Source organism: Liolophura sinensis, chromosome 13, assembly GCF_032854445.1.
Source record: "Liolophura sinensis isolate JHLJ2023 chromosome 13, CUHK_Ljap_v2, whole genome shotgun sequence".
Lineage (NCBI taxonomy): Eukaryota > Metazoa > Mollusca > Polyplacophora > Chitonida > Chitonidae > Liolophura > Liolophura sinensis.
Window position 1 is genome coordinate 20,830,805 of NC_088307.1, and position 26,690 is coordinate 20,857,494.

Sequence of the window (26,690 nt, forward strand, 5' to 3'; positions counted from 1 at the left end):
ATACGGTTGCTGTGAGTTCAAGTCCAGCTCTTGCTGGCTTCCTCTCCGGCCGTACATGGGAAGGTCTTGCAGCAACCTGCGGATGGTCGTGGCTCTGCCCAGTTTCCACCCGCCATAATGCTGGCCACCGTCGTATAAGTGAAATATTCTTGAGTATGGCGTAAAAACACTATTCAAATAAATAAATAAATTAATTGCTCTTACCCATAATTAGGTCATAGCTTATTTACGCGGATGCAATCTGCGGATGGGCGTGGGTTCCCTTGGGCCCTGCCCGGTTCCCTCCAACCGTAAAGCTGGCCTCCATCGAATAAGCGAAATATTCTTGAGTACGGCTTAAAATACAACTCAAATAAATAAGTGAACAAATTTACACTGGTGCATTCCGCATAACATGAACTTTGACGAAGCTGCTTAAATTTCTCTGTTTGCATACCATGTGCATTTTGACTACTTTTAAACCGTCATCGGTAGTGTTAGTCTCTGAAAAGGTCAGGCAGGAGTAATTGTAAAATCTTTCTCCAGCAGACACTTTGGGAGTTGATGCCGGATTAGTACAACGAGGAGGCGTGAACCCGAACTCATTAATTCCGGTGATATGATGTATTTCACAGACGAGGTTAATTACTTCTGACATCATTAAGCCATAGTCACGGAAGTAGACATACTGACAAATGTAGCTTGGAAGGTCACAACATAGTCTGTACGTGAGTCTGTTTGCTTGAAAGACTTGTGACTTTGCACGCAGGCATGCTCTGTATGATGGTGAAAATGACGGAGCATACATTCACGCGCATAGATTAGTCCGAGATTGCTCTGACAATTAGGTCTGGCAAAATTTGATTTTGGCACCCAACCCAAATTCAGAGCGCGCTCCATGAAAAACCTGATGCAGTCACCTGCCCTTGTCAAATGTGCGGAAGGTGTACATCGGGTCACCATGGAATCTCGGGGCCCACGTGTCCTCAGAAATAATCGATGGACCTTGTGCTTGTGATAAATCGACGAGCGAAAAACGTAAATCTGCAAACTTAAGGCTGTGGCCACGTATTTGATGTGTTATTTTTGTCTCAAACGCCATGACAACTGCATCAGGTTTTTAAAGTGAGCGCGTTCACACGTTGGTCTGGGGCCATCTTCGGCCGAAAATGTTTTTTCCAAACCCAACGTCAGAGCAATCTTCGACTAGTATTCAAAAACGACTTGGCTGGTCCATGTTTGCAATTGTAAAAACGTAATTAATACATATTTTACACGTAAAATCAACCTAAATACCGGGTATGACCGATAATATATTGGTCAATCTTCCAAAGTTAAATAACTCTGCAGTTTTGGAGGCAGTGGTAGTAGCGGCACAGATGGTAACACTTTACCCTTCAACATTTCCCTAATGACTAGTCGACTCAACTCCTGGAGGGATCGTACGTGACGTGATAACGTTCTCAGATGTTTCTGGAAGAGTCCATTTTCGTCCTCCACAGACTTAGTCAAGTTCGGAAGTGTTTTCAGTGTGGATAAGGGTAGAGTTGGCTCGGCGATTCGAAGAAGATGGCGCAAGAGGTCCACCGAGGAAAAATTGGCCACCATTTTGATCCAGCGTTGGTGTTGCTTCAAACGAGGATTAAACCTGGCGCCGGCGTGCAACAACGTTTGAGCTACTCTAAAACTGGCTTCGTTAAATTGCATGTCTTGAGGGCCGTTCACGAACTGGTCCAGTTCGTAACATAATGCCATTTTAGCTGGAAAAGACAGAAATCAGGGTTGAAGAATGAACTATTTGCATAGTTTCATAAAATTATTCTAGTTATTTTTGAATAGCTTCATACTCACATCACAGAGGCAGTTAGAGGATATGGAAATGTTGTGTACCCGTATCACAATAACTCCATTCATATACAGTATCAGCCTTAAAATTTCGAACCTAACTATTTATTTATCATTTATTTGATTGATGTTTTACGACGGCTGCCAAAATTATGGTGGGAGGAAACTAAGCAGTAACCGGGGGAAAACACGTTGATCCACAAGTTGCTGGCAGATCTTCCGATGTACCACCAAAGTAGAACACAACTATTACCCATTTTGCCAGAATGTATTAGTTCTATTAACCAGAGAAAGAAAGCAGGATGGTGTTTTTCTGGAAATGTAATACTTTATCAAATTTCAGTGCCTCTAAAATGCCTATCTGAATTTGTGAAAAATAGTACACAGTCATAATAAGATACTTAGTTATGGCCTAATTCGATTATTGTGAAAATGTCGATCTGATATCTGACGGCCATATCAAAGTTTAAATGAAACAACTTCATTAAATCGCCTTAATAAACGTCAATGTGGCTAAATCAACTACCATATCATCACATATCGTCAAAATCCACCTTAAATTTAATTGAAATTATGAGCCTAGGACAAAGGTAGGCAGATCTGGATTTTGTTTAAAGGGAAGATAATTCAGTGATGTAAGACTTAGCACGTAAATTTTATTAATGTGCTGTTTCTGATAAAATTTGATAAAACTTTCTGAGCAATAACCGTCAGGAGCACCAGTTTTCTATGCTTTCTTAACTGGAGATTATTTAGACAAAGTCCAGAGATAACAGGACGTAAATATTTACTGGTATTTGTCTACGAGGAGCCACTGATGCCTTTTAAGAATTTCCCAATTCCACAATGTCAATTATTTTAATGGTGGAGGAAACCAGAATGCCTGGAATAAACCACTGACTACACCAAGTCACTATCGAACTTTCCCACAAGTGACTTACACATACACCTATGCACACGATATTTTTGGAAGCGAAATGGTGTTCAACAAAAGTTAGACTACGGCAACTGCAACAATGAGGGCTAAGAAATGGACAAATTCCCCGCTTCAAGACAAGGTTACATGTAAATAACGTAAATACGTTACCCGCTTTATCACAGACACCTGCGGACAGTCCAGCCAACAACAACTTCATGACGATCTCATTCCTCACAAAGCGATTCTGTTTCCTGTTCATACAAACGCAGTGAAGAGCTGGGAAAGAGAAAATCATAACATACTTTAAAATAACATGGTTACTCAGTGATAGGATTCAGAAATATATGATGTCAATAACCCTCATACTGCGCGACAAAAGGAATAATAAAATCGAAGCTGATTGGACGACAAATGGAGATAGGATTCCTTGGGTTAAATTCTGAAGCCTTGGTCTCAACGCACTTGATTAAATGTGCAATACCTAAAATCTAGCTTCAAGGAAACGAACACATTTATACAACATATACCTCATATGAAAATGCTATATTTAAGGTTAAATAAAATGCTTTGCCTTGTAGCTGTTCAGGGAATGGCATTCCAAACACAATTTGACAGCCTTCAGCCACCACATGCAGGCATGATGTGTAGCTCTAATATATTTCAAATTCTTCCTTTTTCAGTGTTGGCTTTCACAGACCTTAGAATTCACGATTATGACAATATACATACATACTTAGCTGGAAATGCATGTTACTCACGTAGCAGGAGCAAAATCTCAAGCACAGGGAGGTCACAATGAATATTCAAGAAAGGGAAAGGAGGCTTTTTATTGGACAAGCCTAAAACATGGAAGGGCTTTCAATGTCCGTCGAAATGGTTGAAATGTGATAAAATCTTGTGGCGGCTACACACAATATTGATAATTACTGGTCATCGAGTGAAAACAATCGAATTCTGTGATAAAATAAAGAATTGTGGTTGAAAAATCTGGTTGACTCCTTTTATGAAATTTTCAAAATCGACCGATTTTCAACAGCACCTGCACATTAATCCTTGATATACCACGTCCGCCAGATTACTGGGATGGTGTGTGCAAAATTTTCATTGCAATCTGGTACACATCAAGGGAGATATCAAACAACGTTTTGGGAGGGAACTTACTTTTGATGCACTGTTTAGATATACATGTACATGTTTGTCAAATCTGAGTGTCAAAACAGACTTTTGTACGCATGTAAAATGGACATTCTGGATCAAAAATCGCAAGACCTATTTCCAAATCAACATTCAACGCACACCACCACAGAACTAAGAGAGTATATTAAGAAACTAGGAAGGATTCAGGCAAAGAGAAACAGTAAAGTGTCTTCAGCGATGATGGAAAGGCATGAAAGATGCAAGGAATGTTCAAGGCACAAGAATTAAATCAGTCCTCTTCCAGCCATCAGTAAGGAACTACCTGTAGAATATTGATCAAAGAAAAGCGTACAACATTAATAGCTCTACAAACTGGAAGAAAATTCCTGCTGAGAAGTGAGATTTTGCATCACCCTAATTCCTCAACCTTTAATTTTGGAACCAAAACTACATTGGTTGGATTGGCCAGTTTAAGGGTTTCACAAAAAGTATGATTTTATCAGTCAACATAGAATAATGCCTTCGGAATGTCCTCCATGAAGACCTTGCACACATGCAAAAAGAATTACAGTACATAAATTGCATAGCTCTGAAGCTGGTAGTGGGGAACCTTCTCTGCCCAAAGCAACCAGGGCCAAAGCTGAGTAGTCTGTTCTTCATTTCTGCCTTTGTCATGATGATTTGAGGGCGTAATGGTTACATACTCCTCATTCATTGCACAACATTTATTTATTTGATTGGTGTTTTACGTCGTACTCAAGAATATTTCACTTATACAATGGCATCCAGCATTATGGTGGGAAGAAACTGGGCAGAGCCCTTAGGAAACCCACGGCCATCGGCAGGTTGTTGGCAAACCTTCCCACATAGACCAGAGAGGAAGCCAGCATGAGCTGGACTTGAACTCACAGCGACTACATTGGTGAGAGGCTCCTGGATCATTGCCACACACTGCACAAGAATAAGTCAGGTTGGAACTGAGTCACCAGTGCACAAGAAAGGTTTGATGACTGAAGACGTTGTATACCTGTTGCCCCTTCTTCATCCTGTAAGGCAACATAACCATTCCAATCCATCAACATGGTTACCGTGACGAAAGCATCAGGAGCGTTGGATGCACATGCCTCCATAAGCGGTGTACGACCTAAAACAAAACACGCCAATGTAACTCAAGTCTTCTACATTATTATTTGTTTATTATAAAATTTAACAATGGCAAATGACCTACAAAATTCCAGTCCCCTGCAGATGGTTTTAGCTAGATCACTGGACTATTTATTTAATTATTTATTTAATTGTCCAATGTACAATTTTTTTATCCATATGAGGGCAATCAGTTCTATGGGCGGAGGAAATCGAAAAGCCTGGAATAAACCCTCGTATTGATTTGCACAATATGTTAGTCAAAGACCAGCTATCTTCAATGAATTTACTCTCCGGCCATAAGTGAGAAGGTCTTCCAGCATCCTGTGGATGGTCTTGGGTTTCCCCCGGGCTCTGCCCGGTTTCCTCCCACCATAATGCTGGCCCGCCATCGTATAAGTGAAATATTCTTGAACACGGCGAAAAACACCAATCAAATAAAGAAATAAATAAATAAATCTTTAACGAATCACTATTCTTGAGTACAGCATAAAACCCCAATCAAAATATAAAACTAAATAAAAATCTTCAACCAATTTTATGGACAAACTACGACCACTTATTGTCGGTCACTCAATGTCCACAACTGATAAGACCGGGAAAATCTACTATTTCATGTCAATCGCTGGGGTTGTACCCACACCCTGCAAAGTCGCGGTGATTTTCACCACAACAACTCATCCATGGCCCGCTCACAATTTGACTTTTGAGCTGTCAAAACTCACACGATACTTTTCACAACAACTTTTGGTGAACGGAGCAAAAAACAACACAAAGTGAATAAATTATAAAAATTGCCCTTAAAGTTTAGTTAAATCTTATTTTAAAACTTTTCAAGCCTCTTATATAAACAACTGTAAGCTATTCTCCCAAAATTCTGAGATAATAACCATTCATGTTATTGAAGCCACATTAGTTTGTACATCACAAAGGGACATAACTGTGTTGAACTCTCAGATGACACATGCTTTACATCACAGGTTTGGTGTGTTTTTTTTTTTTTTAGCAGCATTATGTGTTTCTTTTTACAACAACATCCCAAGTGGTTGTTACTTGCATTAACTTGTTTATTGTTCGCCTACATTATCTTGTACGTTGTTTATGTGAACTGTCTTGTCTCTGGTTTATCTAAATTATTTTGTTTGTCGTATTATCTTATCCGTTATCTTGAATGTTGTTCCCCCGCATTATTTTGCTGTATACTGATACTTCTTCTGTTGTTTACATGTACCTCCATTATGGCGTTTGCTTTTCTTATCTACGTTGTTCTCACTGTTTTTTACCTGCATTCTTTTCTCTGTTATTTATCTGCATTATTTTATAGGTTTATATCTGCTGGTTATTATAAACAAACATTATCTTGTCTGTTGGTAACATGCATTAACCTGCATTATTTTGCCTGCTGTTTACCTGCATCTATACTTAGTCTGTTATTTGCCTGCATTATTTTGCCTTTTTTTTTACCTTCATTTATACTTTCTTTGTTGTCTATCTGCATTATTTTAACTTGTTTACCTGCATTTATACTTTGCCTGTTGTTTACCTGCGTTATTTTGCTTGTTTACCTGCATCTATACTTTGTGTGTTGTTTACCTGCATCTATACTTTGTTGTTTACCTGCATTATTTTGCCTGTTGTTTACCTGCATTATTTTGCACGTTGTTTACCTGCATCATTTTGCATGTTGTTTACCTGCAATATTTTGTCTGCTGTGTACCTGAATTATTTTTGCCTGTGGTTGACCTGAATTTATACTTTGACTGTTGTTTACCTCTATTATTTTGCCTTATGTTTACCTGCATTATCCTGTCTGTTCGTTGAGCACCCTGCCTCAAGCAGTGCCTGCACCAGCTTAGAATTCTTAGCTGCAGCCAAATGCAGTGCAGTCCTCCCAAATATGTCACATTCATCTGGGTCAGCGCCAAAATATAGCAGCATCTTCATAATTTTAACAGCATCAGTACCATCTGTAGGCATAATGTAAATATGAATATTTATTATACTGTTGTTCTGCACCACACTAAAGAAATTTGTGCTAATAAATATAGCTTTATAGGTGGAGCAAACTTTCCACTTATGACCTAGAGGTTTGCATGCATAAGGCTGATTCCACAAAGCAGTTTCTGGCCTCAGTCAAAATTTAATAACTCTTAATGACGATTATTTTTTTGCACTAGACGTTGAAATTTTAACACATAAGTTTTTAAGATAACATTGATGAGGTGGGCAAAATTTTAATTTCTGAAGTAAATAAAAAAATAAACCTTCAGATCATATTTCAATTTTTGGCTTAAGTCAGAAATGGCTTTGTGGAAGTCGCCCATGATGTAATAGTGGTTGTCTTCAAAAAATGTCACCACAACAGACCCCTAGCTAGGATTTGGTAAAGGCATGGGGAAGAGCGTCCCAGCCAAATGCGGCCCCTGTCCGCTGGAAGACTTGCATTGCCGGAAATGCTTTCATCGCGTCAAAAGGGTAGTTTTACATCCAACATCAGGATAAATTAAATGGCCTAAAATACTGTATTTTAGTAAGCTTTGTAATCCTCATAGTCAAACGGGATCCTTAATTGCAAGGCTTGTTGCTGTACTCGATTTGATAGATATCACATCTGACCGTAATTCAGGGGTCACCACGGCAGGGAATTTTCTCATTCCACCGCAGGCATTTTAGTGCTTAATTTCATGGGGTTTGGTGGCGAGGTGGACGACAACGCTTGTAGAACTTTGCAAACGGGGCTGCTGTAAGACAAGTGGAGAAGTTGTCAGTGACTTGCCAATGATCTGTGGTTTACCTCGGTTTCTTCCGGGGGCTACCTCCACCCACCTGGCAAGACTGACCCACTGTCATATCAGTGAAATACTCATAAGTATGGCATAAAACAATAATCAGTCAGTCAGTCAGTCAAATATCTTACAGGATAAATAAAATGTTAATTGAAACTGATTTTTGAAGCACACCATTTCAGTAGTTGCTGTGACAACAAAATCTTGCATACATGTATATTATCATTCCAGCCTTCCAAGATTTATTTTCACTACCTTGTGTGTTCAACTTTCTTCAGTTGAAAGGAAACAGGATCAATTCCTTTTTAAACTAGATCGGGTCCGCTATCCCTCTAAAGCAGCAAAAATTCCCCTAACAGAAAACGAACAGCTTATCAGGGGCCATGCACTGTGGCTGTACCGAAAAGAATTTCCTACATCAAAATCGTGTAAGGTTTAATGGTAATCTGGAACTCAATAGTAAGCTGCACTAAAAGTCAGCACACTGGCATATTCGATAAACTTTCACCTGAAAACACCTGTTTTTGGAGCCAATTAAAAGCTGAAATATTGCCTTTGGAAGTTAAACTGAAATTTTATATTGGGAAATCATCCTGCCTTCAAAACACTGTTCTAGGACGAACTGACACTTCCTAGACAGCCGAGCTGAAGTCGGCATGCTACTTTGTGAACTCAATGCATTGCCATTCTAGGCACTACACGTGTAATTTAAGATTTAATAAGCAATGGCTTGGCCAGGTCACAAAATTTGAGGGTTTGCATGGCCAGCCGATTCCGGAACTTCGGAAACCATGTCTCAGGCACTCAAGATGCCTTAATGAACGGGTTTCCAATTTGGAAGTAACTCTTGGGAATTGGAGGCGAAAAATAACTACATGTATGTACAAAATCGTTTGCCGATACGAATTATAGTGCATAACGTTGTTTTATTCGCAGAAAATTAAAAATACAAAAAAAAAACACCAACTTTACAAAGGACATTTTAGGCATGGCGCTAGGTACTGCGGTTTTACGGAGGGATGGTGGATGTTCCGAGAGGCATGTCAGAGCGCCACTCGATAAATCGATAGCTAGGACTCTGCAGAAGTGTGATCAACTGCTTTACTGTCAACAAGGTCTCATGAAGTGTTGGAGAAAGGGAATCAAGAAAATCACACTCCAGTCAAAGGGCCATGACCAGCCGTTTCTCAAAATCTGAAGACTCAAGAGGACACGTGGCAATGATTTAATTGCTTATGCTTTTTAAGATGACTTTAAACGCAGAACACCTACCAGAATCTGAACTTTATGTGTTAGGTGTTTTATGCAAAACATTACCTCCTATAAAATCCTGACTTCTGCGCTGATTTTACTTCACCTCTGCAGAATTGGTATACTGAATTCCAGGCTTTATGAAATGACCTCCAAAAGGTTTTGTGCAATAACCTCATAAGGCTTTGTGCAATGACCTCATAAGGCTTTGTGCAATGACCTATGGAAGGCTTTGTGCAATAACCTCCAAAAGGCTTTGTGCAATGACCTCCAAAAGGCTGTGCGCAATGACCTCCAAAATGCTTTGAGCAAAGACCCTTAAATGGCTTTGTGCAATGACCTCCAAAAGGCTTTGTGCAATGACCTCCAAAACGCTTTGTGCAACAACCCCAAAAAAGCTTTGTGCAATGACCTCCAAAAGGCTTTGTGCAATGACTTCAAGAGGGCTTTATGCACTAAACTACATGTATGTGCATTATTACCAAGAATTTGTGTCCTGACCTTTGGTAAGGGTGATCAGTACACATGGACTAACCTCCTGATGAATGAGTCTGCGACACAACATTGAGTAAGGGGTTGCCGGAGGGATCTTTCATATGAATATCTACTCCTCGTGTCAAAAGACGCTCCACTTTGACAGCATTACGCTTCTTGACGGCTTCTAGTAACTCTCGGTGGACAGGTGGTGTTCGTGCTCTCATGAACTCACGATGCTCATCCTGAAAAATTTATATTTTCATTTGAGGTTTATTTAGGGCCGTACTCAAAACTATTTAACCTATGCGAAGGTGGCCAGCATTAGGTAGGAGGAAACTCGGCAGAGCCCTCGGGGTAACCCATGACTATCCGCAGGTTGCTGGCAGACCATCCCACAAGCACGGGTACATGCAGGTGTCAAAATGTTAAACATTTCCAGCTCAAGACTGACCATAAGAAAAATTCAGGTCTGTCAATGTGATTTGAAGGTTTGATCAGATTTCAATGACAACAAGGAAACAGTAAAACACAACAAAGAATCATTTCTGATCATCACTACATATCATGCATATTTGCATATAAAATGGTAATGACCTGGGCTCAATATGAGGTCATCTTTATCTTGGGATTTTAAAAACATGTGAATGACCAAACATTTTGACCCCTGACATGTACAATTTATTTAATTTACTTGGGAGTTTCAACAATCTTGTACTCAAGAATTTTTCACTTCTACGCAGACTGTGGGTTGAGGAAGCCAGTTTGGGACATAACAGACAAACTCTGGCTGATCAATACTGATCAGATCCTCTCATTCTGAGCACCAAATGATCCCTGAGCTGCTGATAAGATTACCGATAACCAATGTATCATGTTAGAAGCCTTGTAACTCACGAGCTACACATACGTATTTTAAGCGTACGTACGTTACTTTCGTAGTTCATAGTTACTACCGGTCTAGAGATTCCTCTATGTTCAGTTAGGCAAAATTTAGTTCGGCCAAGGATAGCTCCAAACCAAAGTTAGGCAAGATTCAACACATGAATAGGTAAGACACAGAAGTGCCTGCAAACTTAAAGCCGGGGAGACGTATTTGATGGGTGATGTGTCTCTCAAATGCTGCGACAAACTAGCATGGCAACTGCATCTTGTTTCTATATGGAGCACGATCAGACATTACTTTGGGGCCAAGATCCTTGGAGGAACAAAATGTTTGCCAAACCTAATGTCAGACACTTCAATGGGTAATTTTTGTCTCAATTACCCATTTTGAAGGAGGGTGAAAAAATGTATGACAAGTACATTGGATTTTTAACCACAGTGCGATTTAACATTGGATTGGGTATGCTTTCTTAGTCGAGCTAAATTTTGCCCCAGGGGGCTGTTTCTCAAAGGGGCCTAATCACCATGACGTCACATACTGATGGCATACGTCGATTTGGTCTTTGCAATCAGCGTAATGTTACGACCCAGTTAAAAAATAGTCACCAGGTGGCTACAACTCCTTTCTTTACATTGGACTGGTACAGTATCGTAGCCACAGGGGGAACCAGTGGTAAACCATACACCGATTCACGCCATGTCCGTTAAGTCCTTTCCAAACAATGGTTGCAGTTCAATAGTGGCGTCAACTTTCGCTCTTACCTCTCAGCTCACCCGCACACGCAACATCTCACAAATATTCCACTTGGTAAGGGCGCATGAATTCACCTCACAATCATTGCTGAGGCAGCAGCCATTTTGCTTTCGCCACAGTTATGGGTCTTACAAAAGTTATCGTTCGTACATTGTGCATGCAGTTTAGACCTGAAAAGACGAGCCTTATGGCCGCCTTGTTTAGAAACGGCCTGCCATGTCGTGAATATGGGGCTGGTGTGCCATTACCTAATGGAATATACCTGGGATGTTGCGTGTGCGGGCGAACTGAGATGTAAGAGCCAAAGTTGACAACACTTTTGAACAGCAGCCATTGTTTGGAAAGGATTTATCGGACAGGGCGTGAATCGGTGTTTGGTTTACCACTGGTTCCCCATGTGGCTTCGATACTCCGCAAGCCCAATATATAAAGAGCTGAAGTACCCGCCTGGGGCCAGCCGAACATAAACTTCAGTCGTCAGAGCAATCGAGGCTAGTTTAGGCCACACTGTCAAACCTGGAGGCTAAGGCAGTCTAGCTTATCATTGCCTGTAAACAAGCAGATTCCATATAAATGAAATCTACTGTCTCTAGTTTTACAGTCACTTCAGAAAATGCGTCATTCTTTCACAGAATAACCTGAATTTCCTTGAGAATATCCCGGTATTTCCCAGCCATGCCGTCCTCTGCTGTGCTGTCAAAATCTCTTCACACTCTCCCGGCATCGGACGTACTGTACTATCGGATTCATTAAGGAAATTATTCGGAGAGAAGGCACAGCACAGCCGAATCCCGGAGAAAACAGCACACATATTGTAAGCGTCACTAATTTTCGCGCACTTTCAGACGCCGCCTGGTGGCGAAATGACATTCAGCTCAAACTGTCAGACTGTCACATGCTAGGCGATTCTGACGGGAAATTGATAAATTCCTCATCCTCGGCGGAGAATTTTTTTGCTACCTATCGGTGTGGAGGCTGCCAGATGATTTTTATTCACACCTGTGTATAGGAAGCTGAGCAACTGGACGGGTTTTGTAAGTAAAACGCAAAACATTTTTCTTGTTACTTGACTGACGGCGACTGCACTGCACAAATACTGTCTGCTCGTGTTTTCATGTTTTGTCTGATTGTTGCGTAGTTTTGTTGTCACCGCATCGTTTTATGATATAGAAGGTTGCTATTAATCGTGAAATGACAGTGTCCCCGCTGTCTGCATCCTTTTGTTTCAAAGATCTTATGCTAACTTACAGTACATAAACTATATATGATGTTACGTATGTGTAGATATGTACCTAATCTCCAAACAAACTTGTCCAACTCCTGTCTAGTATAAAGTACAAATTTGCATGTACATTTACGTGTTGGTTTTGCCCTAGCGATATCATGGTGAACACTTCAAACAGCCTTAGTGTTTTACAGTACGACTTAGCATGAAAATCCAGTCTACATTTAAGGATGGCTGATATTTACCAATAAACATTGACTCAGACTGCTACCAGCTTTGGCCTGGACAACTTGTGCAATTGATAATCAGGTTGTGTTAGTGTTTAGGTACCCATTGGCAAAGCTCGTTCCATATGCTGTACATAAAATTTAACAAACTCTATTAAATTTTTTACGTTTTGCTACCATTGCTGCCAACCAAGGAGAAAATCTCAGTCAATCCTGGAATAAGCTTCTTTGTTAGCTGTTTGAAGCGTGATGCCAAGTCTACCCGATTTAAGTTTTGGTACATCAGTCATGTCGTGAAAGTCTAAAAATATGTCACAACCTTACTCGACTATTCAAAGCTATAGAACAACCTAAAAGGCAAAGGTTGACAGCGTTGTTTTGAAAGCTTGTTCGTCAGTGAAGTAGAAGGATGAAGTACTAGATGCTCTTATAATGACAGAAAAAACGATGCTTTAGCACTGAGTTTATATTGATATTGAAACAATAGCCTCACATGTAAAATGTCTTTGAGGTGACAGTTGTGGGCAGGGCAAAAATGTGAGATATCATAGAAATCCCAGTTGTGTATGCCATGGAATGAGATGAAAATAACCAAGAACCATGGAACACAAGAGTCATTTCTCCAGGTCTTTTATTCCGGGACTAAAGCAACCTACAAGTCCAGCTCATGCTGGCTTCCTCTCCGGCCGTATGTGGGAAAGTCTGACAGCAATCTGCAGATGGTTGTGGGTTTTCCCCCGGGCTCTGCCCGGTTTTCACCCACCATAATGTTGGCCGTCGTTGTAGAAGTGAAATATTCTTGAGTACAGCGTAAAACATCAATCAAATAAATAAATAAATAAAACTACCTACCTCTCAACAGTACTAGAATGCGCCCTGGATATCGCCAGAAACAGTGATGAATTTGGCCTAGGGGTAAAGCCAACTAGCCAGAGCATTGATCCCAGTCAGCCTTAGAACCAGTTGAATTTTTGGGTTAGTGGAATACAGCGCACTGATTGGTTGGAATTTAAAACATGGCAGTGATTTTGATTTTCTCCATGGCCTCGAGTTTTCTTTGTTAGAATTTCTCCATTATGCATGTTCACCAAAAAAGAAAAGAGGATATGTGGGATTCATCATTGATGCATATATATACATTTGGTCTAGTGTTGTTTTTTCCTTTAATGCACCCTGGACATGAAGTATGTCCATATGGTGCCATTTAACCCCACTGCAAACTCGCAGGACAATGCGCACAGCTAATGAGGGCATTATGTCATCGTTCTATCTGTACTGCATGTAATTTGAGTAGGCTTCATGCATATACAATAATAAGGCGAGTGACGAGGGTGATTTCCCTTGGAATTTGATATACGTGTAGCTGATTGAGTAGCCCAGAATTAGTGCATGCATTAACCTGTGTGCTGTATGTGCTAGACACTATTATGCTATTATCAATACAAGTTGGAAATAGGCTTACTGAAAATCTTCAACCTTCTTACCACTAAAGCATTTTTAATCAGTGGAATTTATGCTTACAATTCTTATGCAAATGATGCTAACATGATTTGTGTGTGTGTACATGTAACTAAAGAGGCAAGCTTCATAAAGCTGTGCGACTTTTTTTCTGTACCCCTGTTAGTTTTCTCAGATTGTTTTAAAATATTGTTTACAGAGGTGATTGAAAAGGTTGAAGAATCTATTCCAGATCCAAGAAAATCCCTTATTAAAACAGTTTATGAAAGAAGCCAGTTTTAGTGTTCATTGTAGCTATGAGTGTAAGATGAGTTTAGATTTATATGTAAAGAGCATAACTGATAGCCAGTGGAACTGAAAAGTGCTTATTATTACAGGAAAATGGGTTTATCCGTCGACTGACCACAGAATATTACTCCGACAAGAATACATCTTTACCATTCATGAATGTAATCTTTATTTCCGTAATAAATAATTATATAAATATTTCAACCAGCTAATTTTTGTTTGTTGATCAGATAATGAACATGTTGCTAAATGTTTTTACAATGGCAAGACCTGACCAACAGTAAATTCAATAAAAGCAATACCTTTATCAATGTGTTTCGAGGTAAAAAAACATAAAATAAAATGTGATGTAAATTGCACTTATTGACAAATTTACAAGTGTGTTTTGGTGCATTCCTTCAATGTTGAAAAATGTTGTTTATACTGGTACATATACTGTACGCCATGTATGTGTATGTACATGTAACTTCCTGTTGACCGAATCAGTGGGTGTTGTCATTAGGCATTATACCTGAAGCCCTGATCTTCTGAGGTGCAATCTACACCTGTAGTCAGGAAGCTGTCACTCTTGTCTTGAGGGTTTGATCCCTTACCGGGAAATCCCCATCAGCTGCCTCTTAGTCATGCAGTAAGTACCTGTCGCCTTCGTCTGTTTCGATTATCACCCCCAGCTGGCCAAAATCCTTTGATGTTTTGTGAAGCGTGTTGCTGTTGGGGATAAGGTCTGGCCGTCAGTGGGAAGACAGTGGATGTTTAATGCAGCATGTCTTGGCTTAACTACCATGGTAACCAGGCTGTTATAAAGCAAACGTGTACCTTATTGTATGGTATGTATTCCGCGCGTATATGTATACTATGAAAGGTATTGGAATCAGATCTTAGTTATAGCACGCAAATTAACACGGTTGAATTCGTAGCTGCTAAACAAACCTCTGGTGGGCGTGTTTTTACATCCGTATTTTAGGTTATGTTTCTGTGGCTGTTTATTGTCTGTCTGTCTCTGATGTCATTTTAATGCCTTTATGAAAAAACTTATGCATGGACTTGGATGAAATCTTGTGTACAGCTTGGCCTTTGGCCTGAAGCATCAGTCTAATACCTTGGTGATTGGTCTGAATCTGTGTCTATATGCAGGAATACTTTATACAATTTTTGACCTTTAGCCGATAAAACGTTGGGCATATTTTCTTTTACTGTATACATGTAGTACCTGGTAGAGTGTTGTACCTTTGTGGAAATTACCCTGATTCCTTCGTGAAAAGTGTGATTAAACATCTTGCAAACATTTGATAAGGTTGAAGAATTATAGTAACCCATCGTGCGTTTGAGGCCGGCTGTGCTGAGGTCTGGTAGCGGGGAACTTTGTACATTTTAAAGTGTACAAGTAACTGTGGATGATCAGTGGTGGCTATCATTTTAATTAGGCAACACATTTTTATTTTGTGTTTTATTTATTTATTTAATTGGGGTTTTACGCCGTACTCAAGAATAATTTCACTTCTATGACGGCGACCAGCATTATGGTGGGAGGAAACTGGGCAAAGCCCGGGGGAAACCCAGGACCATCCGCAGGTTGCTGACAGACCTTCCCACGTACATATTTTGTGTTTTACTGGCAAACACTGAAAAAAACCCAAAAGATAATATTGTAAATCCACCTTTTTATTAATTTTATCTGATCTTGATGTTTTTTTTTTTTTCTGAGGCTTTCCAATCACGTAAATGCATCCTAAAGAGGAAAAATTTGCTGGGACAGTCCACATTTCCCACGAGTTAATTAATTTTTCAGTTTTGGTTTCATACCCTCCTCCGATGTTGAAGAAAAGGTTCATTCATCCCATGAAGCCAAAAAATTCAATTGTTGTGGCTTAAAGAAAAAGGAAATTTAAACATTTCCAACATGCGGGTCTGATAGTGCTGACAGATGTTTTTATGCTGTTTCTGTGACCATACCTGAATCCACAGCTGTGAAGGTGGTAATGTTGACATACATGTACAGTATATTGTACAGCATAAGTTATAAGTGCATGTACAAACAGTGGATGTAATACGTCTATCTATACCTCTGACATGTGCCATGCATGTATTGTACCAGGTTAGACCTGGGTCTTCAAAACAAATGGCAGGGAGGAGAATCCAAGGTGATCGTGAACTTCTTCTGTAGGCCTGGTTAACATCAGAACTCCGCTTCTGTACATGTTGTAAATGTTTGCAGACTCTGCACACGTTGTATATTTGGAACTCACTGACATAATTACTGGTATATGTATGTATATACATGTTTGTAGGGTAGATCTACCAATGTACAAACCCAGCCTGGAACAAGGAATTTGCAGATTCCACCTGTCCCATTGTTCGCATGTGGGAACTTTATGACAATAAGTTATCATCAACGCTCTTAGGACTGTTTGCAAAGTTTAATGTTTGTTGACGACCACTTTGTCTTATATCTGTATATCATACATGGAAAAGTTTGCTGGCAACATACCAAAGGTTTGTGGTTTATTACAGTCACCCTGGTTTTAACCCACTCATAAAACTCAGCTCACCATTGTATAACTCAAAAATTCTGGAGCCTGGCATAAGGCAATTATCAAATAATTCTGTGAGATTGTATGAATGGAGCACTCTCTATATTACTTGTTCAGGCAGTCATTCTTATACATGTATGCTTGCTTGATAATTGGTCAAACTATTTGTACAGTTCAATAAAAAAAGTTTCAGGATCTTGCATACTGTACATTTACGCGTATTTAACATGTATGAGATTTTTCCGAATCAGTAGGTGGCCAAGTGGTAGTGTGCTAGCGCAGAACAGTGACCAGAAGTCTCTCACCAGTGCGATCGCTGTGAGATCAAGTCCAACTCGTGCTAGCTTCCAGTCATATGTTAGAAGGTCTGACAGCAACTTGCAAATGATCGAGAGGATCTTTCCAGAGGCTGGTTTCCTCCCACCACACTACTGGCTAACGTCGTTTTTTAGTGAAGGGCTCTTGAGTATTAATAAATCAGAATTAATATACTACAGCTTGGTTAGTGGTATATGTAATGCATAGTGTGCAGATTGACTTAAAACATTGTCCTTGATCAGGTAATTGACAAAACCCTTGACACGAAGCCATCTCCGAAGGCGTGTTTTGAGAGCTGGATTTGAGTCACTGAATCTTTGATCCCGAGAGTTGCAGAAAGCCAGTGCTTTATTTAAAATAAACTGTCTGAGGCGGCGAGGCCCCTAACTGCAGTCTTGTACACATTCATAATTTATTGATACTGTATTATGATCTACTGTACTCTGATTGTAATGGAGTGATAGCCCAGTCACATGACATATTAAAGCCACAAGTGGCAGCTAAATGAAGTGAGATGTGGAATTATATGCACCACTGCATCATTATGCACAGTGATGCTGTTGTTAGGGGACAAATCGGCCTACTGTGTTTAATATAAGTAAAGCTGCTTACATGAAGTAACTTAAAGTGCTACTTACGTAGGAAAGTCTGCCAGCAACCTGTGGATGGTCATGGGTTTCAAGCAGGCTATACTCGGTTTCCTCCCACCATAATGCTGGCCTCCATCGTATAAGTGAAATATTCTTGAGTACGGTGTAAAACACCAGTCAAATAAATAAATAATTTAAAGTGCTACAACAGTCCCAAGATAAATCAGGAAGAAATATTAAAATACAAAGGATAACCTAAGGTAGCTGTGCTAGAGTTGTGACGTTGTGGTTTGAAAGGATTAACAAAGACTAACACTATTTAACGCCTTCAAGTGCAGAGCTTTGAAAAAACAAAATCGTAAACAGTTTTTGAAAAATTTTTCAGATGCTATGTAATAATTTTCTTTATGTGACTGTGAGTATACTGAAATGCGTGTTGATGGGAGTAGAAGCCTCGACGGAGGCCGCCCTATGTGGATATACAAGCCGTAATATCGGAAATGACCTAAAATTTTATCCACAAAAGAGCATTTTTAGAGGCAAGTAAATGTCACAAAATTTTTTACTTTTGTTGCTGAAACTTACAATTTTCCAGTAGAATATCATCCCATGTTCCAAGAAAACCTCAAAACACCTTTCTAAAATAGACAGAACCCTCAGAATCAGGAAATATGTGCAAGATAGTCATGGATGAAATTTATGAATTTATGAATTTGGAAGTTTTACCCCCAAATATAATATTTTGAGACATACATTTGCCTTAAAAAAATGCACTTTTGTGTGCAAAATTTTAGGTCATATAGGATATTCTTATATATAGTGTATGTCTGGATCTTGGTAAATGGTATGTAACTAATGATACACACGGCATATATGTACATGAAGATTTAGTCAGAGTAGCACTGACTGCTTTATTAAATGTACTGATGCAGTGTTTGTATTGTCATGGTAACACAGAAACACCTGACAGCTTACCTGTAAATGAATTGTTAGCTGGTGACATTGGCACCATTAGTGAGGGACAGTAGAGTGTGTTTCACGCCTTGACTGATGCTAATGGACATGCGCATGAACTGACTGCTGTTGATCAGTTAACTTTTTGTTACATTTGTGGGTTATATTGTGCATGTATTTGGTGCCACTAGTATCTGAGTGTCAAGGCTACAGCACTGCCACCAGATACCTGTAGATACACGTACATCAGATGTGACAAGAGTAAAGTGGGAAAAATACAGTCAGGAGGTGCAAATGGGTAAGTCATTAAACACTTTTCTGGCTGTATCAAGACTATCCCAAGCTGTGAACTCATTAATTGTTCCCTGTGTTACGTCTCAGGTATCGGTGTGTGCGTGTGCTCATAAAACATGTGTGTAGTACACACGCACTGCAACATTACAGAAGAAAACGATGTGTTCTGCTGTCATTTTTACAGGGTATGCAGGCAGAATATAGTTAAACTTTAGCTTGAAAAATATATGTTTACTTCTACAAAATATAATTTTAAATATTTCAAAATGTACAGTAAATAATATGAACTTTCAGGGGTGTAATTTTTTCAGATTTTATGAAAAAATTAGATGCTTTAAACTATCAGATCCAGTATGCTATTCAAGTTAGTATAAAACACGAAATGAGCTGTGTGGACCTGATGGAGAACAGTTGAACATATATATGTGCATATTTGATGTACAGTGTATGCCTAGGCACATATTTCTGCCAATGTTCCGGTTGTGGGTTTCCCCTGGGCTCTGCCCAGTTTCCGCCCACGATAATGCTGGCCGTCGTCGTATAAGTGAATTGAGTACGGTGTAAAGCACATAACAAATAAATAAGTGAACTCTGAGGTTATGGATGTGATTGTCAATGCCATATTGCTGCTGAATCAAGTTGTAATAGTGTAATTAGAGATGTACATAACCTGAAATTCCAGTCTGTAGTCTTCGCTTACTGACAGTGTTTAATTGCGTGTTTGGCATCCTTATAACCCGGATGACCTGTGCGTCCCGAAGGCGATACAAGTGGATGAATGTACATGTAATTATCTCACCTATCAACTGAATTTCACTGCACGTGGGGGCCTTCGTGGCTGAGGGGGTTAGTATATCAGCTCATGCTGACTTCCTCTCTGGCTGGACATGGGAAGGTCTGCCAGCAACCTGCGGATGGTCGTCGCTTTCCCTTGCGCTCTGCTGGTTTCCTCCGACTATAATGCTAGCCGCTGTTGTACAAATAAAATATTCTTGAGTACGGCGTAAACATCAATCGAATATGATATGATTGTTAACATTGTACCCAAAACACTAGGCCAAATGTAACCAAATATAACCATGGTGCGTATTTGTATACCAATTTTTATTTGTAACTATAAGACCTGGCCTGGTTCCCTCTCGGCCATATTGCTGGCTGCCAGATATGATTGTTAACATTGTACCCAAAACACTAGGCCAAATGTAACCAAATATAACCATGGTGTGTGTTTGTATACAAATTTTTATTTGTAGCTATAAGACCTGGCCTGTTTTCCTCCCGGCCATATTGCTGGATGCCAGATATGATTGTTAACATTGTACCCAAAACACTGGGCCAAATGTAACCAAATATAACCATGGTGCGTATAATTGTGTACAGATTTTTATTTATAGCTATAAGACCTGATCTGTTTTCCTCCCGGCCATATTGCTGGCTGCCAGATATGATTGTTAACATTGTACCCAAAACACTAGGCCAAATTTAACCAAATATAACCATGGTGTGTATTTGTATACAGATTTTTATTTATAGCTATAAGACCTGGCCTGTTTTCCTCCTGGCCATATTGCTGGCTGCCAGATATGATTGTTAACATTGTACCCAAAACACTAGGCCAAATGTAACCAAATATAACCATGGTGTGTGTTTGTATACAAATTTTTATTTGTAACTATAAGACCTGGCCTGTTTTCCTCCCGGCCATATTGCTGGCTGCCAGATATGATTGTTAACATTGTACCCAAAACACTGGGCCAAATGTAACCAAATATAACCATGGTGCGTATAATTGTATACAGATTTTTATTTGTAGCTATAAGACCTGGCCTGTTTTCCTCCCAGCCATATTGCTGGCTGCCAGATATGATTGTTAACATTGTACCCAAAACACTGGGCCAAATGTAACCAAATATAACCATGGTGCGTATAATTGTATACAAATTTTTATTTGTAACTTTAAGACCTGGCCTGTTTTCCTCCCGGCCATATTGCTGGATGCCAGATATGATTGTTAACATTGTACCCAAAACACTAGGCCAAATTTAACCAAATATAACCTTGGTGTGTGTTTGTATACAGATTTTTATTTATAGCTATAAGACCTGGCCTGTTTTCCTCCCGGCCATATTGCTGGCTGCCAGATATGATTGTTAACATTGTACCCAAAACACAAGGCCAAATTTAACCAAATATAACCATGGTGTGTGTTTGTATACAGATTTTTATTTATAGCTATAAGACCTGGCCTGTTTTCCTCGCGGCCATATTGCTGGCCAGCAGATATGATTGTCAGCATTGCACCAAAAAGGCAACACTGGGCCAAATGTACAATGATAAAATATCCCACATAAAGTTTAAAGACATACCATATAAAGTTTAAAGACATACCATATAAAGTTTACAGACATACCATATAACATTTAAAGACATACTTTTCTTTTGTTGAGATCTGGCATGTAAACCGAGATGTCACAGTCCAGAGATAAAAGTGATACCATTTTGTTAATTTTATCCAGTTGGGAAGGAGACTTTTCTGTAAACCTGAAAACACATCTTCTCTATTTCCATCGTCGTCATGCAAACCCCTGGCTGGTTTGCTCATTAGCCGTACATGCGTAAGGCATGTAGAACATTGTGTTTTAGTTTTAGTCTAGCATGGGATGATACATGTACCTTGGCCTTGTTAGAATTCCAGATTAACAGATGATTTCTAGAGTTTATCAAGCATGTCAGAAAAAAAAAATGGCTGTGGCCTTGCATGTGTGTTTCCGGCACCTGTTTTTATGCAATAACTACATGTATTAAAGGTTATATTATTTGTGGTAGTTTTAATGGTAAATCCTTATGTCTACTTATCGTATATACACAAAATATCTTTATCCAACATGTGTGATATACATGTACATGTATATGTACCTATGTCATGCAGCGGCCGGTTTCATGAAGCCTACTTAGTGTTAAGTTGCCCTTAGCTAAGTGCACTTTATATCTCTACAACATACATACCTATGGTAGTTAAGGGCTTACTTAGCTAAGTGAGGTTCGTGACACCTGCCCCAGGTACTATATGGATGTGAATGTAGATGTAAATACTTAATATTTCTATAACCATGATGTGAACATAATCACCTTACAACCCCTGCCCCTCTCCATCCCCCCCATCTCCATCCCCCCATCCTCATCCCCACCCTAATCCCCATCCCCCATCTCCATCCCCCCATCCTCATCCCCCACCCTAATCCCCACCCCCCCATCTTCATCCCCCCATCCCCATCCCCCCATCCCCATCCCCCCATCCCCATCCCCTCCACCTCCATCCCCCATCCCCTTTACACACCCTTCACCTCACAATCCAGAAACTCTGCCTGGGCCAGGCTACACCGGGTCTGTGATGTGGGAATATTGGCCTGTAGATGTAGTAGGGCCGTCCATGTATAGATTACATATTGTTAGGCACTTGGCTGCTACTGGTGCTAATTGTCATGTGGGCACTGTTCTTGTGTCATTATATTGATGCACATTGTAACACAGTTAGCTTGAACTTGTAACGGCATACAAAGATACATGTACATGTATAAGTCATCCATGAGTTGGAGGGCTGATTTCAAGAAGCCATTTCTAACTTTAAGAGAAATAAACATTTTGTCCCCCTCATCAGTGTTGTCTTGTGACAAATGTATCCAAATTTCAACCTCCAGTACCAAAAACTAAGCACCGTAGAGAAGTTCTAAATTTTGACTTAAGTCAAGAAGGATTTATGTAGAATTGAAATGCTAAACATGCCAAATCTCACCTTGAAAATCACAACTTATTTTTTCTCTTTTTATTGAAAGGTCATTCTATCATTTTATTTCCCAGAAGGATAATCAATCTCTAGATTCCATTCTGTTTTACTTCAACAACAAAAAAAAAAAGGAAAAAAGATAATTACATGTAGCTTTTTGAATATACTGAATTAAGATGAGGAGAGATACATGTACATTTGTACTGGCAAAAGCATGCATGTAACCTATGGAAGAGAAAGTGACTGTTAAATTTAGACATGAATGATCATTAAGGCATTGTCTCCGGCCGTATGTGGGAAAATCTGCCAGCAGGCTGCGGATGGCCGTGGCTCTGCTCGGTTTCCTCACACCATAATGCTGGCTGTCATCGAATAAGTGAAATATTCTTGAGTAAAACACCAATCAAATAAATAAAGTCAATCCCGGGTCGGGTCATACCAAAGACTTTCCTGGTGGCTCAGCACCAAAGGGGTATATCAAGGAAACAGGACTGGTTGGCCAGGTGTCAGTATAATATGGCCAGATAGGGTTCTACAAACCATGACATTCTTCAGCGTTACATTGTCAGTTGCGCTCGCCTGCTTCAGGGGCGGTAGATCCAGGGTCAATCCTGGGTCAGGTCACACTTAACACCTTAAAAGAGGAAGTTTTAGCCTCCTTGCTTGGCATTCAGTATTAAAGGGATAGTGCAATGACTGGTTGACCCGTATCAGTATAATGGCTTAGAGAAGTCGTCTCATTGAAGCAGCACTAGATAAAAGAGCTGCGGAAATCCATTGTTCAACAAGGAGGCACATTACACGTATATGCAATCAAAGGACTCCTTTTTGGTCATATGACTGAAAAATCGTTACGTATGATGTTAAACCCCAAGCACTCACTCACTCACTCAGTTTTGCTTGTGTCAGATTTGTTCATGCTGGCTTCTTGCCAGATCTGCCATAACTGGTTTCCCCAGGGCTCTTCCTGGTTTCCACCCACCATAATATTATCGGCCATCATATAAGTGAAATATTTCTGAGAATGGCGTAAAACACTGGTCAATCAAATTTAAGTTAATAAATAATTGTAAATTGGACATTTGTGTACCTAACAGGTGACCTGGACTTGAAGACAGCCTCTCCAATGTTGTTGTTGTATACAATGGGATGTGGCCGAAGTCGAACTGCTTCCTCTGCAAACTCTAAAGCGAATGAGAAGGACGAAGAAAATAATGTCACGATGCACAAAAACAACAAGAGTCATATCAATAAAGGTAAGCCAGAGGCTGATCTGAAATCAGTTGTTGGATATTGTCTGTCATTTTTTTTTGCAGCGGTCATATATATATATGTATATACACACACACATATATATGTAATTATACATATATATGTACCATGGTTAGTCATATAGTAATGACCCAGGAGTCTCTCACCTATGTGGTCGCTGTGAGTTCAAGTCTAGCTAATGCTGGCTTCCTCTCCGGCTGTAAGTGGGAAGGTCTGCCAGCAACCTGCGGATGGTTGTGGGTTTCCTGGTTTCCTCCCACCATAATGCTGGCCGCCGTTGTATAAGTGAAATATTCTTGAGTACGGCGTAAAACACCAATGAAATAAATAAAGAAATAATCACATGAGCATATACAAGTCACAAGAATGTAGAGGATTTGGACTGCTGTATTTTAGAAAGCAGTCAGATTTTAAAAAAAAAAAGCAATATGTTTTAAATAAAAATGTGCAATTTTAATTTATTAAAAATTAAAGTATTTCCTTATCAGCATATCTAGATTTGCTTCAAGAGCTATGTATTATAAAACAGTGTCAACTTCTCACCCCCAAATTTACACATTTCAAGCTACTGTATGGCCAGTATGCATGGAAGCCTTGTTGCCAGTTTAACAATTACATGTAATGCGTCAAGGATGGCTAAATAGTGGACACAGGGGAGGGGGGAGGGGGTGGAGTTTTGTCTCCTGCTGATGACAAGCTGTTTAATCAGCTGTGACTGTAGGATCCCTGCCCTCAGAAAGAGAATCTTTATGGCCAATCTTTTTGTGGATTAATTAACACATCATGAGACAGCTGAAGGGACAGATTTCACACCTCTCTGGTGGCACACTACACATCGCTAAGGAAATCATCCTCCTTTTGTACTGTGCTCTGATTTTCTGCAGACCATTATTCAGACGTTTATTATGCTTTAATGTAAAAACAGCCAAAGATGACGACAACAAAATACAAATTCTGCTGGTTGTGTAATTTTTTTTTTTTTTTTTTTTTTAAAACAGTCTTGACATCAAGTTTTGTTAGAACTCCGGAAAAATGAACCTTGGGGTTATGTTATGGAGCCTACGCGAACAAGTACAAACACGTATACCGTACTTGTTTATGTACATACAGAACCGCAGCTCTCCTTTTTGGCTGAAAAATTTATTGTTAAGAATGATGTAAAACCCCAGGCATACATACATATATACATACAGACATCCACCAGAGTCACCAATATGGTGTGCAAATCTCTATGGCACATGAGGCAAATGGCATGAGAATCTTTCCTGTTCCGGTGGCTGCCACCTTACCCTACTTCTTCAACCTTTTCACATATGAAAGAGCAACTTTCAGCGCAATATATGTCCCGTTTTTAGTTTAATTTTTCAGATGAAACTACATTGCTTGGACTAGCAAATTTCAGGGCTTCACAGAAAGTATAAGTCTACATACAGTATAATAATTACCTCAGAATATGCCGGCATAAACGCCTATGCAAACATGCAGAAAGGTGGAAGAATTACAGTATATGTGGAAAAATTCCTTGAGCATGGTGCGAAACAAGAATCAAATAAATAAATGGACATACTGAATACATATATTTAAAGGGAAATAGTCTGGAATATGTACATGTATTTGTGAAGGCATTAAAAGCCCAGTCTTTATACATGAATGAATAGATTCCTGAACAGCTACGTGTACGTGTACATTTGATAGCACTCAGACTCAAGGCTTGCATGCACACCATATGATGGAGAATGTCAACATTCGTGTTTGCGCATTGGATACACGGGATAACTTAAAGCACCGATTGATTTAGTCATCATTAAGGCTGTTGTTTCTAATCGCATCCAAAACCAATATGAACACAGTTTCCATGCACCCAGCCACATGAATCGTACTTGTACTTTATTTTGCATCACAAGAGGCAGTGCATTTTTTAACGAGTGAAAACTCGTACAATGTTGTACGCTTCATTACCAGTTCCCTAGAGATTCCCAAGCCTTTTAACATTTACATGTAATGATTTCCTGTCTTGGAGATAAGAAATGACTCTGTCTTGATTGGATTGTGGAAATTATTGCTTGTAGAAATCAAAGATCTCGGAGACTTGTGCACGTTATGCAGTTCTGTTCCAGTAAAATATTCCATCCAACGGTTTCTAGCCCATGTGTATGAAAAGAAAATCCCAATTAAAGGAAACAGGTGTAGAACTCCTAATTATGAGTTAACATAATGTTTTAATTCCGTTTTGAGTACGACAGGCCATGTTGATGTATATACATGTAGTGCTCAGAACATGCTATTGATTTATGATATTACAGCTTAATTTTTTCACATTACACTAAATAAATTGCATGAATTATGTTTTAAATTTCTTGGTAGGCCTTCGTGCATGCAGGTGTTAAATTGAAAAATGAAAAACAAGGTTTAAATGTTTAATGTCAGCTGATGTGTATGAAATGCACTTCAGTAGTGCTCAGCAAACCTGCTCTAGTTTTTTTTTTCCAAACATTAATTAATATCAATTTATTCTACAGGTTAGCCCTGCACAGTATATATTGTTAAATTGATTCTAAAGAGATATTGTTAAAAAG

General features: G+C 39.5%; 1 protein-coding gene and 1 long non-coding RNA gene across 3 annotated transcripts in view; one reads left to right on the plus strand and one right to left on the minus strand.

The window, feature by feature from the left end:
* Positions 1–1,083: 1,083 nt before the first annotated feature.
* Positions 1,084–11,873, minus strand: LOC135480670 (ankyrin repeat and SOCS box protein 10-like). Of its 2 annotated transcripts, XM_064760567.1 has the most exons (6): positions 11,812–11,873; positions 9,596–9,779; positions 6,820–6,990; positions 4,908–5,024; positions 2,912–3,019; positions 1,084–1,739 (listed from the first exon to the last, which is right to left on the minus strand). In XM_064760567.1, exons 1-6 carry the CDS (start codon positions 11,848–11,850, stop codon positions 1,300–1,302), a joined length of 1,059 nt encoding a protein of 352 aa, XP_064616637.1. In that variant the 5' UTR covers positions 11,851–11,873; the 3' UTR covers positions 1,084–1,299. The 2 variants fall into 2 exon arrangements, with proteins under 2 accessions (XP_064616637.1, XP_064616638.1); XM_064760568.1 differs by lacking the exon at positions 11,812–11,873 and having other exon boundaries at positions 9,562–9,767.
* Positions 11,874–12,043: 170 nt separating this feature from the next.
* The window catches only part of LOC135480094 (uncharacterized), a 19,713-nt gene continuing 5,066 nt past the window's right edge, over positions 12,044–26,690 (plus strand). The window contains exons 1-2 of the long non-coding RNA XR_010445894.1: positions 12,044–12,207; positions 23,940–24,098. This is a non-coding gene — a long non-coding RNA (uncharacterized LOC135480094). The remainder of the gene's footprint in view (positions 12,208–23,939; positions 24,099–26,690) is intronic.